Here is a 12,918-nt window from a genome sequence, read left to right as displayed (position 1 = left end):
GTATGTGGGATCTTCCCGGACCAGGGCTCGAACCCGTGTCCCCTGCACTAGCAGGCGGATTCTGAACCACTGCGCCACCAGGGAAGCCCCCCAACTTGGGTTTTAGATGTAGGTTTTTATCATCACTCAGGTATGGTGAAGCCAAGAGATCAGGAGAGGACTGTCACTGCAAAGACAGTTTATCACAGGTCCCAAGAGGAGGGGGCCCCAGGGCCGGTCAGGAGGCAGGGAGAGGGGACACGTGGGCAGGAGCCTCCACTGGGTTTCCGCAGGGAGAGATGGGAGGCAGGGTGAGCAGGCTCAGGACCGGCCAGCGTGAATAATCTCGGTAGGCTCAGGGCGGAGGGGCTGCCCAGGTGATTGGGGCAGGCAGAGGGTGGCCCCGAGGACACAGAGCACCTCATGGAGGAGGGATGGTCTGGGGCTGTGGATGGCTGGTTTGCTTGTGAAACTGTTTGCTGTCTCTAGGAATTGGCTGACTCTGGGAGTGGCAGTCTCTCCAGGGTCAGCACGGCCCCAGATGGCAAAACGGTACAATTCATACCCCCTGTCCCCAGAAAGCACTCACCCTCACCCGGGTCAGGACACTGTCCCCAGCCCAGCATCCCAGGTCATATGGCCTGCTGCCTCTTGGGCTGGCACTCACCATTTCCACTCATCTGGGGAAGGGACCCCACAGGACCCAGGCAGGCTGACCAGGTCCTGCAGGGTGGGATGAGCCCCAGGCCCCTCGGTCCCACATGGGCAGCCAGATCCGTGGTGGTGGTGAGCCGGGCACTGGGAGCCAAGGTGACCCTGAAGGGGTAGGGGCTGCTGTGCCCACCCAGGAGTCCAATTCCCACTCACCTCAGGCAGCAGTGTTTGCCACGGGCCCCCCGGCAATCCCTGAGTGGGGCTGGAGCCCAGACCGGCCCCCCACCCCTGCACATGCACACTCAGGGGCTCTGCTCAGAGTGGAGACATTCCCAGAGACCCGCGGGGCGCGCTGCCTGGCCGTGTGCTGAATCCACAGAAGTTCCCCATGCACACGTGTCCAGGTGGGGCTAAGGCACACCGGCCACTGAGCCCCCGCCCCGCCCCCGGTCTCTGTCTTCGGCGGGATTGCTGTGCCCAGCCCTGCCCCCTGAGCCAAGGCCCGGCAGGACATTTCAGACCAGTCTCCTCCAGAGGCCTGTTCCTTGGTGTGTGAACTGACCCATTGCCCTGGGGAACAGAAGGGAGTCAGCGTCCCACAGAAGCAGACCTCTTCCTGCAGGTGCCAGGGATGCCACCTTGCCCGGAGGGAGCAGAGGGCGCACCGTGGGCATCAGCATTCCTTTGATTCCTGCCCCGCACGAGACTGGACGGGTCATCACCTCCCACATCAGCCAGCCCAAAGGAGGGCCACCCCCAGACTCAGAATGTAGGAACCCGGGCCCTGTGCAGGACAGCAGGGCTGGGCCAGCACCCCCTTCCTGGAACCTGAGGGGAGGCCCGGCGCCCAGCTCGGACCGCTGGTGGGCCGGTCCGGCAGGCCCAGACCAGGGCCGGGCCGGACGGGGCTACCCCTCACTCCGGGACCCCGCCCCCACCCTGTGCCCCCCTCCCCTCCAGCCGTCCCACCGTCCCCGCCCGCGCCTCCCCGGACCCCAGCCGCCAGGCCGAGGGGTGGCCCAGGCGCCCACATGGGTACAATCCACGACCCAAACTCTCTGCTCCTCACGTTGCACTATCGCTGACCCTTTCGGGCGGGATTGACGGTTCTGTATCATAGCAGGCTATATGAACGTCAACCCCCTTTTACTGACCGGGAGCTGCAGCCAGAGAATTTTGGGGCGCTTCGCAACGCCGCCCCACTCGGGTGGCAGGCCTGGGACTCGAACCCGGGTACCTAGCCGCCGCTTGAGTCCTCGAATCCCGACGCTGGAGGCGGGGCGGGGAGCAGCGGGGCTTTCTCGCGCGCGGCCTCCTGGGAAGTGAAGTCCGCGGCTGCTCGCGCGCAGCCCCCTGGGAACTGTAGTCCACGGGCCCGGGACAGGCTCGCTGTAAGGGCGGGCCGAAGGCGCGCGGAACTACGCTTCCCGGCATGCCGCGCTCCGCCCGGCCCTCCGGCCCCGGCCCGTCCGGCCGCCCCGCCCCGCGGCCGCGGTCCGCCCCGTCTGGTGGAGCGACGAGCCGCATGGAGGCCGGCTGAGGAGCGCCGCCCCGCCTTGGTACGCCGCGCGGCACGGGCCTGGGGCGGGGGGCGGCGCGCGGGGGCCCCGGCGGGTCGAGGTCAGCCCGCGGTCCAGGTCGGATGCTGCCCCGCATCGGGCCGGGCCCAGCCAGCCCCCAAGCGTGAGGTCTCGGGCCGGAAGGATCAGCCCCGACCTCCGAGGAGTGCGCGCGGGGCCGGAGTCGACCTCGAGGGTCGCAGGGTTCGAGGGCTCGGATGGCGCAGGCCGGAGGCGGGGCCGGGGGGCGGGGCCCGGAGTCGGGGGTCGGGGCCAGGGGCGGGGTCGGCCGGAGTCGGGGGCGGGGGACCGGGCGTGAGGGGCAGGGTCCCCTCCTCCCCAGACGGCGGTGGCAGGGTCTCGGTGGAGACCCTGGGCCCTTCTGCGTGCCGGAGTCCTCTGCCCTTCAAGCCGAGCAAGCAGGGCTGCCATATGAGCAAAGGAGACCAAACTTCCGAGGCCTTGTAGATTTTTACTTACCTTGTATCTGTGAAGAGCTTTACTGATACATAACTTACATGCCACAAAGCACCACAGAGTTCACGTATGCGTCTTTGTGAAAACTGTCCCGAGAAAGGAAAGCAAAGCACACCGAAGACAGCGAGGAACTCACTCAGAAGTCCTCGGCTGACTTTGGGCGTCAGGGCAGCCTCATCAGGAGATTGATGGTTTCCAGGTTGAATCCTCCTGGCTTTCGGGGTCCCCTGGAGAGGAAGATGTCCAGGCCACCAGCTCGGCGCGCTCCTGTGCAGGCTCCACTCTCCCTGGGCCTCTCCCTTTTGCCGCTGTTGCCCCCCTTGTGTGGCTGGGAGGGAGCCCTGACCTTGGGGCCACTGGTCAGCCTTACAGGATGGCGGTGATGTTGCAGCCAGGAGAGGGCCTGGCACGGTGGGCGGGCAGGCCCCTACACAGCGCCCTGCAGTGGAGGTCAGTGTGGGGACCCAGCACTGGGTAGAGTCCAGGTTCCAAGAGGGTTGGCCGGGTGTGGTAGGCCTCCGGCTCAGGTGTGAGTTGGCATGTGCCCTCTACCCCCGTCCTACCCTCGGCCACACCTCCATAAAGCAGAGCCTGCCAGACCCAGGAGGGTCTCGGTGGCCAAGGTGCCCAGACTTCAGATGTGGGGATGGGTGTAGGGGGTCAGGGCTTTGGGCCACACCCTGCTGCCTCCCAGTTCTTCAGCCCGCTAGTCTGTCCAGTTTGGAACCCTTGGCTTTGTGAGCAGGCCTAGTGGGGTGGTTGGGAGATGTTTTTTCTGGGAACTCCATCCGGTGCTGGTCAGCTCTTGGTCTGGGAGGTAGTTTCTGGCTTCCTAATTTTTAAAGGGGTGAATGAGAGAGAATGGCTGTCTCAGTCTGCTCTGTGATCATGACAAAATACCACTGAAGGGGGCTTAACGGTTTTCTCACAGTTCTGGAGACGGAAAAGTCAAGATCAAGGTGCTGGCTGATTTGGTTGCTGGTGAGGGGTCTTTCTTCCTGGCCTCCAGACAGCTGTCTTCTCACTGTATCTTCACCGGGCAGCTCTCCTGGGTCTCTTCCCAGGAAGGCTCTGATCCCATCCTGGGGCACAGCCTCATGACCTCACCCAACCCTCACCATCTCTCAAAGTCCCCACCTCCTAATTTCACCCCCACTGGGGTTAGGGCTTCAAACTATGAGGGTACACAATTCAGTCCATAGCTGTCCCTGGAAGGGGACAGCTGCCTGGGCTGGGCAGGCGGGAGCCCGTGGCCTGCCACGCAGCCTGCACTGTCCGGTATCCTCAGGTCTGTCCTGCCAGGGGCACCCAGCAAACCGTTTCCTACGCTAACACCCCATCCAACAAGAGCACCTTGACACGTTCCCTGGGGGTCCCTAACGCAAGTGGGGCTCTCCCTGCCCTGTGAGCAGGTGCATTCTCTGGTGAACCCGACAAGATAGGTCCTCATGGGGGTCAGGGATTCCCTCGGATTTGGAGTTCGTTTTCCTAGAAGCGTGTGGGTGGCGCTGTCACCTACGTGGAGCCAGATAAGGGTGGTGTCCCTTTCTGTGGACGAGTCTCCTGAAACCAGGTGCTGGTTCTCTTCATGCCCCAGCAGAGGGAAGCTGAGGTGACATCTCAGTGTGGCACGCCTTGTGCTGCTCGTGGGTGGCTGGGTGGCTGTTCTAACCACCTCGGCCCTAAAGGCAGGAGCTAAGAGCCTGGCGGGTTGGAACCACTTGCCCAAGGCCGCGCCGCACCAAGCAGCAGCCTGAGATCTGGCCAACCCTGTGGCCGTCCCCCGTAGGACGGGTGCTGGCAGCCGCCTAGAGGACTGGCCTCTGGTGGCCAGGCTCAGGAGGCCTTTAGCACTGCTGAGCCTGATGCCTCCCCAGGCCGTGCTCCGTGGACAGTCCGGCTCAGCAGTGACACCTGTTGGGGGGGAGAGCACCTGGATTGGGCAGAAGGGTCTGCTTTGTGCCGGGCTCCCCAGGGTCTCGGTGTTGGTGGCCGCAGCGTGGCCAGGTTGCTGGGTGGAAGCCTGGTTCCGGGCTCCCTGGGGCTGTGCTGGCTGGTGGGAGCTGGGCGCTGGAGCCTGGATTTAGGAGAGGGCACGTCGATCTCCCCGCGAGGCTGTTAGCCTGGGGTTTGCTGGTCGCTGCAGCCTGTGGTGGTGTGATGAGCTGCCAGGACCCGTCGTCCAGAGATTTTGTGGCCAGAAACAGCCTGCGGGTGTGGGAGATGGAGGCCGGGCCCAGGGTTCCATGGCGTTGGGCCCTTTGCTCCCCTCCCGTAAATATTTAGAGAGGCTCAGATCCCAGCCGTAAATATTTGAAAATGCATCACGGTGAGCGGGGCTCCCTAGGGGAGGAGGGATTGATGACCCCCTGAACTTACCGATACGTCCTACAAGGGTATCAGCAGGGGCCCCGGCTGACGTTGCAGGAAATCAGGATGTTGGGAAGTGTGTGCAGGGGGTGACATCAGAGACGCTGCTCAGAATCACAGGCTCTTGGCCCTGAAGGGGCCTCGGTGGCCTTCCTGCCTGACCCCTCCCAGACCAGGCGCCCACCCCGGCGAGCTCGAGGGGACCTGGGTCCTGGTGCTGTGGTTGGGGGCCCAGCCGTCTCGGCGCTCAAGGCTCGTCTGCCCCCTGGGGACAGAGGGTTAGTCTGGCCTGGCCAGGCCAAGTGCAGGGAGGGCAAGGGCAGGGCCAACCCAGACCTGTGACCCCCACCCCTCTGGGAGGGAGGCTGAGGCCTCGGTGGCCCTCCTCTTACCGCCTGTCACACAGGCTTCCCAGGACAGCACTGGTCGCTTCCTTGAGAAGTTTCTCTAGTACTTTGGCAGCCTTGTGTGAAGCGGACCGGGGGGGATGCACTCCTGGGCCTGCTCGGGAACCTGAGAGGCGGGCGGGCCCCAGCTCGGCAGCAGACACAGCTTCCTGTTTCTATTTCGGTCGGTGCCTTGCATCAGTGGAGCGCTTCCGTCTGTGAGGTGGGAAGGAGGAGGCCCTGGGAGTGGTGCGGCCGGGTGAGCCGCTGCCCATGGGGACTGGGCGCCCCCAGTGCTGTGGCTCCTTCCCCGATGGCGGGGCGCCCGGGGGCCCAGGCCGGGCTCAGACCCCAGAGCCAGCTCCCCTGCCCTGTGCAGAGGCCCACGGCTCTGCCTGCCATCCTTCTCCGCTGGAGGGTCTGCCCCCTTTTGGTCCTGAGCCAGTTTCTCTTCCAGACCCTTCCCCCAACCTCATTTCTTCCAGAAGGCACAGCCGTCCTTGGGATGGGCTGCCCCTGCGCTGAGCCACCTGCCCGAGCCGGTCCTCCCGGCCGCAGGCGAGGAAGTGGAGCTCCAAGCAGGCTGGGAACAGAGCCCGGGTTAGGGTTGGGCTCAGGGTCACGGGGTACAAGGGGGAAGGAACTTGACCTAGTGTCGTGTTTATTTATTATTTGTTTTTCCTCTTTGTTGTGAAAGTGCAACAGTGAAACTGACAGGCGCCCCGGGGGTGTCCCACTGCCCGCATGGGGCCTCCCGGCATGTCCCATCGGTTCACGTGTGACAGACACGGACTCTAAAAACTCACGATATAGCGCCCACGACTGAAACCAAATTAGAGCCATTCCTCACGGGACGGTGTCCAGTCACCTGTCAGGTTCTCCCACGGGCCCCACCCGCAGGTGCCAAGCCCCCTGTCCTTTGGCTGCCAGACCCCGGCTCTAAACTCAGAGCTGGAACCGGAGGCTGTCAGACTCTGGTTTGAGTTTCCGGCAGGACCTTGGGAGGTTCAGGTGAAGTCCATGTGGCGGATGTCCAGGACACCGTGTCCCGGGCCCAGCGGGGATCTCCTCTCTGGTGAGAACAGCCTTGCTGGGCTCCTGCACCCCATCTCCCCTCCGGAGGGGAGAGCACAAGCGGCTCCCGCGTGACCTCGGGGGCTCAGCTCCTAGCTCAGCTTCTTCGAGTTTGTGCCTCTTTTCTTCAACCAGAAGAAGTTTCAGTTCTCAGTGACGCCGACACACCTGTGCTGTTCGCCGTCCCTCCCCCTGCCCCTCCTGAGTCTGTGCCGACGCCTGTGTGATGCTGCTGGTGGTGACACGTATTGTCGCCACATGTGGCTCCTGAAAGCGGGGCTGCAGCCGCACCGCCTTCCACGCCAGCCCAGCACACAGGTTCCCTTCTGCCGCCTGGTTTTGTCTTTTTAGGGAATTTTATAAATTGTGTTGTATTCCAAAGTCAAAGAGGAGGCATCCAGGTCTGGCCAGCTGTCCCCGCGGGGTGACCCCCTGCTGGGCGAGCAGGAGGCCGGGCGGCACGTCCTGCTCCTGGGGGACTCAGGCTCACCGCCCGGGTGTCCCCAGCCTGCCCTCAGCCCCGCACCGCAGATCCCGAGATCACCTGTGCCCGGGGCCGAGGTCCTGCCCACGGATCATTCCCGATGGACGTGGCGCCACGGGGCACTGACCCCCATGCCCTCCCCCGGGGCTCCAGGTGAGGACGCGGTCCTGTGTTCCCTCAGGCTTCACTCGTCGGTGCCGGGAGCCACCGCCCGCCATGGAGGGGCAGGAGGAACAGCCCCTTCGCGAGGTCAGAACCCTGGGTGGGGGGCCGGGGCCAGGGGCCGGGGCCTGCGGGAAGTGGGGCTCCCCCCCGTGAGGCTCTCTGGGGTCGCTCTGGCCTCTGTGCAGAGAAGCCCTTCACTGGTCTTCCTGGGATGTTGATGGAGCAACCGCACGAGTCCCGGCAGGCCCCAGAGAGGCGAGCACGGCCACTCGAACGCCCCCCTTCCCTCCGCAGGCCAACACAGAGCCCATCGTGACTTCAGGGGGTTCGGAGGTGGTGCCCAGGGTGCTCCCCGGAGAGCCCCAGAACCTGTGTGCGTGCTCCCTGGGTCACCGTGCCGGGCGGGAGGGGCTTGGGCTGGGTGATCTCCAGAGCCTGTGGTGGACCAGGGGCCCCGGCCCACCCTGGGGCGTTGGCGGGGGGGCTCTTGAGCGCGAGCAGGGCTGTGGCAGGAGCCCCCTCCTCAGGTGGGGAGGCCGGGTGCCCTGCACAGCACCCCCGTCCTGGGCCCCTCGGCGGCCTGAGGGCTCCCCTTGGAGTGGGGCCTGGCCACACGTCCTGGTGAGCAAGGACCAGTGGCTCGAGGCCCAGAGAGGCCCCCATGTGCGTCCGCGTTCCGCGGGGCAGCACGCACCCCCGTCCCTGCGCCCCGGAGGCCAAGGCCGCCCGTGGGGGAGGATGGCCCCGAGCCGGGCCTTGCTGTCCCTGCAGCCGACGTGGACGCTTTCAATCTGCTCCTGGAGATGAAGCTGAAGAGGCGGCAGGAGCGGCCTGACTTGCCGCGCACGGTGACCGAGCTGGTGGCCGAGGACGGGAGCCGTGTGTACGTGGTGGGTACGGCCCACTTCAGCGACGACAGCAAGAAGGACGTGGTGAAGGTGAGGCCCGTGAGCCGCACTGCTGCTGCTGCAGGACACGCAGACCCGGGCCGTCCCTCCCTCCGTAGTTGCTTCCAGCACCGAGCTGTCTCCACGGCGGCTGAGTGGCGGTGGGGTCAACCTGGGGGTGGGCCTCCGGGTCCGGCGTGGCTCTGCCCATGGGGCCCGCGGTGAGCTGGTGTGTCCATCGCAGACCATCCGGGAGGTGCAGCCTGACGTGGTGGTGGTGGAGCTGTGCCAGTACCGCGTGTCCATGCTGAAGATGGACGAGCGCACACTGCTGCGGGAGGCCAAGGAGATCAGCCTGGAGAAGCTGCAGCAGGCCATCAGGCAGGTGCGCGTGCCAGCCCCAAGGGGACTCTGGTCCGGGACCCTTCTCCCTGGCCCGAGGGACAGTGAGGAGAGGCGGCTGAGGCCCCAACCCCAAGGCAGGAGCTGGTCAGGGACCCTGAGGGCCCCGGAGTACGCTGGCAGGTCACCAGGGGCGGGGGTGGGGCCTCAGCGTGTCATGTGGCCCAGAGCTGCAACCCCACTGCGCCTCGCTCAGGGGCTCTGAACAGAGGACCCAAGTCCACTCACACTGACAGGTGCCCCAAGGGGGATGTGGGCAGAGGAGCTGGGGGTCTGGCCTGAAGGGGTGAGGGGGGAAAGGAGGCACCCACGGGGCAGAGGCCAGGCAGCCGATCTGAGACCACGCAGCCTGCGGGGGGCCTGCTCTGGGAAGGTCGTCTGAAGGGCCGGGAGGGGCCTCTGAGCGTGCACCGTGGGTGAGGCGCCCACCGTGAGGCCCTGCTGGACGTCAGCTTGGCCCTCGCTCCTCCCCAGAGCACAGGGCAGGCCTCCCGCGGGGCCGCAGGCACCTCGTGCTCTGCCGCACGCCGGCTGACCGGGCCTCTCCCTGCAGAACGGGGTCATGTCGGGACTCATGCAGATGCTGCTGCTGAAGGTGTCCGCCCACATCACTGAGCAGCTGGGCATGGCCCCTGGCGGCGAGTTCAGGGAGGCTTTCAAGGAGGTGGGCCCGGGCCTGGCCGGGGGGCGGAGGGGGCTCAGCGCTTGGGAGCTGTCCGGGGCCTGAGGCTCCCCCGCCAACACCCCGCCTCTGCCCAGGCCAGCAAGGTGCCTTTCTGCAAGTTCCATCTGGGTGACCGGCCTATCCCCGTCACCTTCAAGAGGGCCATCGCCGCCCTCTCCTTCTGGCAGAAGATCAAGCTGGCCTGGGGCCTGTGTTTCCTGTCGGACCCTATCAGGTAGGACCCCTCGGCCTCCTGGCCCGGGAATGGTGGCCAGTGGCCCGAGATGCCCACAGAGCGCTCGGTCCACACCTGGCCTGGCCCAGCCCGCCCTGCGGCACGCTCCTGTCATTCTTGGGCAGAGCCTCCTCACACAGGGCCTCCCCAGCCCTTCCTCCTGCCAGGATCCCAGAAGGTGCGAGGTCCCCGCCCTGGGTTTGCCGTCCCTGCCCTGGGTCAGCCGTCCCTTGGGCTGGCAGCACGCCCTTCTCCCCCAGCAAGGATGACGTGGAGCGGTGCAAGCAGAAGGACCTGCTGGAGCAGATGATGGCTGAGATGATCGGCGAATTCCCCGACCTGCACCGCACCATTGTGTCTGAGCGGGACATCTACCTGACGTACATGCTGAGGCAGGCGGCCCGGCGCCTGGAGCTGCCCCGTGCCTCTGATGGTGAGGACGGGCTGCCGGGCAGTTGCTGGGGACCCGCCGGGGCCAGTCGGGTGGGCGGTGCTGACGCGTCTCTCCCTGCTGCAGCCGAGCCCAGGAAGTGCGTCCCCTCCGTGGTGGTGGGCGTTGTGGGCATGGGCCACGTCCCTGGCATCGAGAAGAACTGGACCACCGACCTCAACATCCAGGAGATAATGACGTGAGTGCCGCCTGCCCACCCCTCTGTCCCACCAACCCCACCCACGTAGAGCCGGGCTGGGGGCTGGGGGATCGTGCGTCCCCCAGCCAGGCCCAGCCCGCCCTCCCTCCCCCAGTGTCCCCCCGCCGTCCGTCTCCAGCAGAGTGTCCTGGCTGGCCGTGAAGGCCACCTTCTTGGGCCTCCTGGGCTACGGCCTGTACTGGATGGGGCGCCGTGCCAGCAGCCTGGTCTTGTCGCTGCCTGCCGCCCAGTACTGCCTGCAGAGGGCCTCCAAGGCCTGGCCACACAAGTAGGAAGGACAGAGGGAGCCACCACGTCCGTCCAGGGGGCTGCCTGCGGCTGCTCCTGTGACACGGCCGAGGGGCACGGGGGGCCGGCCCCCTGAGGAGCTCCTGGGTGCCACCCCCCATGGGGGTCCAGCCTGGCCTCGCCTGCCCTCTCCCAACCCGCCCAAATAAAGAATTATTTCACTCTCTGAGCTCGGGCTTCCCAGCAGCCCCCCTCCACCCCCTCCCTGCGGCCGCTAGGAAGTTCACCGGCCCGGGATGAGCTGGTCGGGGAGGGGTGAGGCGCGGCAGGCCACAGCTGGCCAGCCCCGACCTCACTGTGCCTTCTCGCCGCATCGCAGGGGGTGCCGGGCCAGCGCGCTGGGGAAGGGCAGCTTGGCCCGTGCAGCCCTTCGCGTGGCTCCTTGGCGCCCCCTGAGGGGGCGGCGGCCCCGGGTGAGCGCCAGCAATGGCTGTGCCTACAGAGGTTGTGCGTTTCTGGCTTTTAAAAGTGTCTGAAACTTTTCTACTCAGGTATTTTTAACTTAAAACAAACCGAAGCAAATGTCAGGAAACACTAGCCTTAAATCTGGTTGGGACGAAGAGAACACCTTTCTCTTGGAGTCTCGGTCCCAGGAAGACAGGGGTGTGGTGAGGGTCAGTTTCGGCCATGGGCAGCCAGGCTGGCCTCCAACCACTGCCCGTCCAGCTGCCCCCGTGGTCTACCTCCAGCCGTGGGGAGTCCAGGGCCGCCGCCCTCTCGGGGTTGAGCCTGCCTGGCCCACGAGCGGTTGAACCTGCTCCTGTGCAGCTAGTGGTGGGACCTGGGGCTCACCCCGACCCTCAGTGGATGGGTGGCAGTTGTCCACCAGGGCCCGCCAGTTTGCACAGGAACCGCCTTGGGTGCAGCTGGGCCCAAGGTCGAGCTGGCCCCATACAGCACTTGACCCCGGTCATTACCTGTTTGCGTCGTGTCCTGGTCACCTGTTTTCAACGTAGCATCTGTGCATCCTGTCAGGGGCCCAGGGCCACGTTTGGTTGTGTCTGTGTTGACTCAATGTCTAAATCAGGTGAAACCCATGGCCACAATCTGGGCCGAGGAGCCTTGGGCTGGGCCATGTCCTTGTCATTCACACGCTCGTGTACATGTCCCTTAGAGACCGAAATAAAATCTAATTTTGGAAGCCTGCTTTGTGAAGTGTGCGGGAATGGGACTCAAGTGACAGGGAGGGTGGGGAAGGGCATCAGGATGTTGGTGGCACCCACCCATCCCTTGTGGACCCCTGCCCTCCCTTCTAGTCCACACCCTGGGGCTCCCCTCCCTGCCCAGCCCCCCACCCTGGCACGCCGGAGGGGAGGAGGTGGGAGCGAGCCCAGCAGCTTGAACAAAACTCAGTGGGGACCGGCGGCTCACATCTGCCCAGGAAGGCGACAGTGAGTGTGGAGAGTCGTGTGGGCCGGCCCCCCGGGGGCACGGCAGGAGGCCGGCAGGGTGGCGCTTCTCTACGGTGTTTGCCCCCTAGGAAGCATGGCCGCCCGCCCTGCGCTGGGTCTCGGGGCTCTTCTGTGTCCCTCTTCCCTGGGCCAGCTCTGAGGCACATTGTCAAAGGCCGGTAGGAGTGGGTGGCAGGCCCGTGGTGGGCCAGGGGCTCCAGGGGCTACTGAGCTTCCCTCTGCCCGGGGTCTTCTCTCCACAGGTCCAGGCGGTCCTGCTGGAACCCCAAGGTCTGGCCGGATGTGGGGGAGTGGAAGGGGCCCGGTGCGTGCTGGCTGGGTGGCCTGGGAGCTGTCACCCACAGGTCTGCACCCTGCAGGCTTCTCACTCCCCGCGAGGACCCACCTGGGTATCTGCCCTGAACAGCCTGGGGGAGGGGCAGGCAAGGACCAGGCCCCCTCCAGGCTGGTGTTAGGGGGGGCCAGCTGGGCCGAGGGAGGGAGGCGGGGAAGCCAAGGCAGACCCTCCTAGGGCAGCAGGTGAAGGCCATGTTGGACCCACAGGGAGGGGTGGTGTCCAGGCTCAGCGGGAGGAATCGAAGGTCTGACAGAGGGCTGGGGGCCAGCAAATGCTAGGAGCCTGAAGGCCAGCCGCTTCCAGAAGGGAAGAGGCCTGAGGCAGTTGTGGCCCAAGGTGAGAGGACAGTGGCTGCCTGTCTGCCAGGACCAAGGTTATAAGTCATCTGTTGGATTGTCCGCGGGCCCTTCTCAGGTTCTGGGTCTGGTCACCTGGAGAACTCAGACCCCTCCTGGCCCGAGTCTTACCCAGGGAGGGACTGCTCTCAGATCTGGGTGGAGAACCAGAGGGCCCCAGTGGTGTGTACGCCAGCCAGCCAGAGGAGCCAGTGCCCCGTCCAGGAGAACAGCCTGCAGTTCGTGTATCACTTTGGCAAAAACAGACGTTACCATTGGCGGTTGGGAGGGAAGGGCCAGGCCAGGCCAGAGGCCATCCTCAGACACCTGCACCCGGGACAGAGCTGCTCTCTGAGGGCTGGCTACAGTCAGGAAAGGAGAGAAGTCTACTTCCAAGGGAACAAACAAAGATGCCCAGGATACAAGTTAAGTATAAAATAACATCCATTAAATTGAAGCCATCAGCCTGAGGCCTGGGGAGTTACTTTGAATCTTCACCCTATTTCTGAGAATTTTAATGTATTCCAGTGCCAGTTTGTATTACACCGACAAGCAGAAAA

The 12,918-nt window shown here is 65.1% G+C and overlaps 1 protein-coding gene across 6 annotated transcripts; it reads left to right on the top strand.

The window, feature by feature from the left end:
- The first annotated feature begins 2,085 nt into the window (after positions 1-2,085).
- Positions 2,086-11,415, top strand: TRABD (TraB domain containing). Of its 6 annotated transcripts, XM_081248267.1 has the most exons (11): positions 2,144-2,192; positions 2,869-3,119; positions 7,165-7,232; positions 7,443-7,521; positions 7,920-8,086; positions 8,280-8,420; positions 8,991-9,101; positions 9,197-9,336; positions 9,579-9,769; positions 9,854-9,965; positions 10,081-11,415. In XM_081248267.1, exons 3-11 carry the CDS (start codon positions 7,200-7,202, stop codon positions 10,256-10,258), a joined length of 1,152 nt encoding a protein of 383 aa, XP_081104393.1. In that variant the 5' UTR covers positions 2,144-2,192; positions 2,869-3,119; positions 7,165-7,199; the 3' UTR covers positions 10,259-11,415. The 6 variants fall into 6 exon arrangements, with proteins under 6 accessions (XP_081104394.1, XP_081104389.1, XP_081104393.1 ...); XM_081248268.1 differs by lacking the exon at positions 2,869-3,119 and having other exon boundaries at positions 2,086-2,192; positions 9,597-9,769; XM_081248263.1 differs by lacking the exon at positions 2,869-3,119 and having other exon boundaries at positions 2,086-2,192.
- Positions 11,416-12,918: the final 1,503 nt, after the last annotated feature.

Source organism: Mesoplodon bidens, assembly GCF_964165515.1.
Source record: "Mesoplodon bidens genome assembly, chromosome: 11".
NCBI lineage: Eukaryota > Metazoa > Chordata > Mammalia > Artiodactyla > Ziphiidae > Mesoplodon > Mesoplodon bidens.
This window is presented reverse-complemented; position numbering and strand designations above follow the sequence as displayed.

What these genes read in the sequence shown, in the direction of transcription:
- TRABD (XM_081248263.1), top strand. Translation starts at nt 7,200, where the DNA reads ATGGAGGGGCAGGAGGAACAGCCCCTTCGCGAG. An exon ending in TCAGGGAGGCTTTCAAGGAG is followed by an intron (nt 9,102 to 9,196) that starts GTGGGCCCGGGC and finishes GCCTCTGCCCAG; the next exon opens with GCCAGCAAGGTGCCTTTCTG. An exon ending in TTCCTGTCGGACCCTATCAG is followed by an intron (nt 9,337 to 9,578) that starts GTAGGACCCCTC and finishes TTGGGCTGGCAG; the next exon opens with CACGCCCTTCTCCCCCAGCA.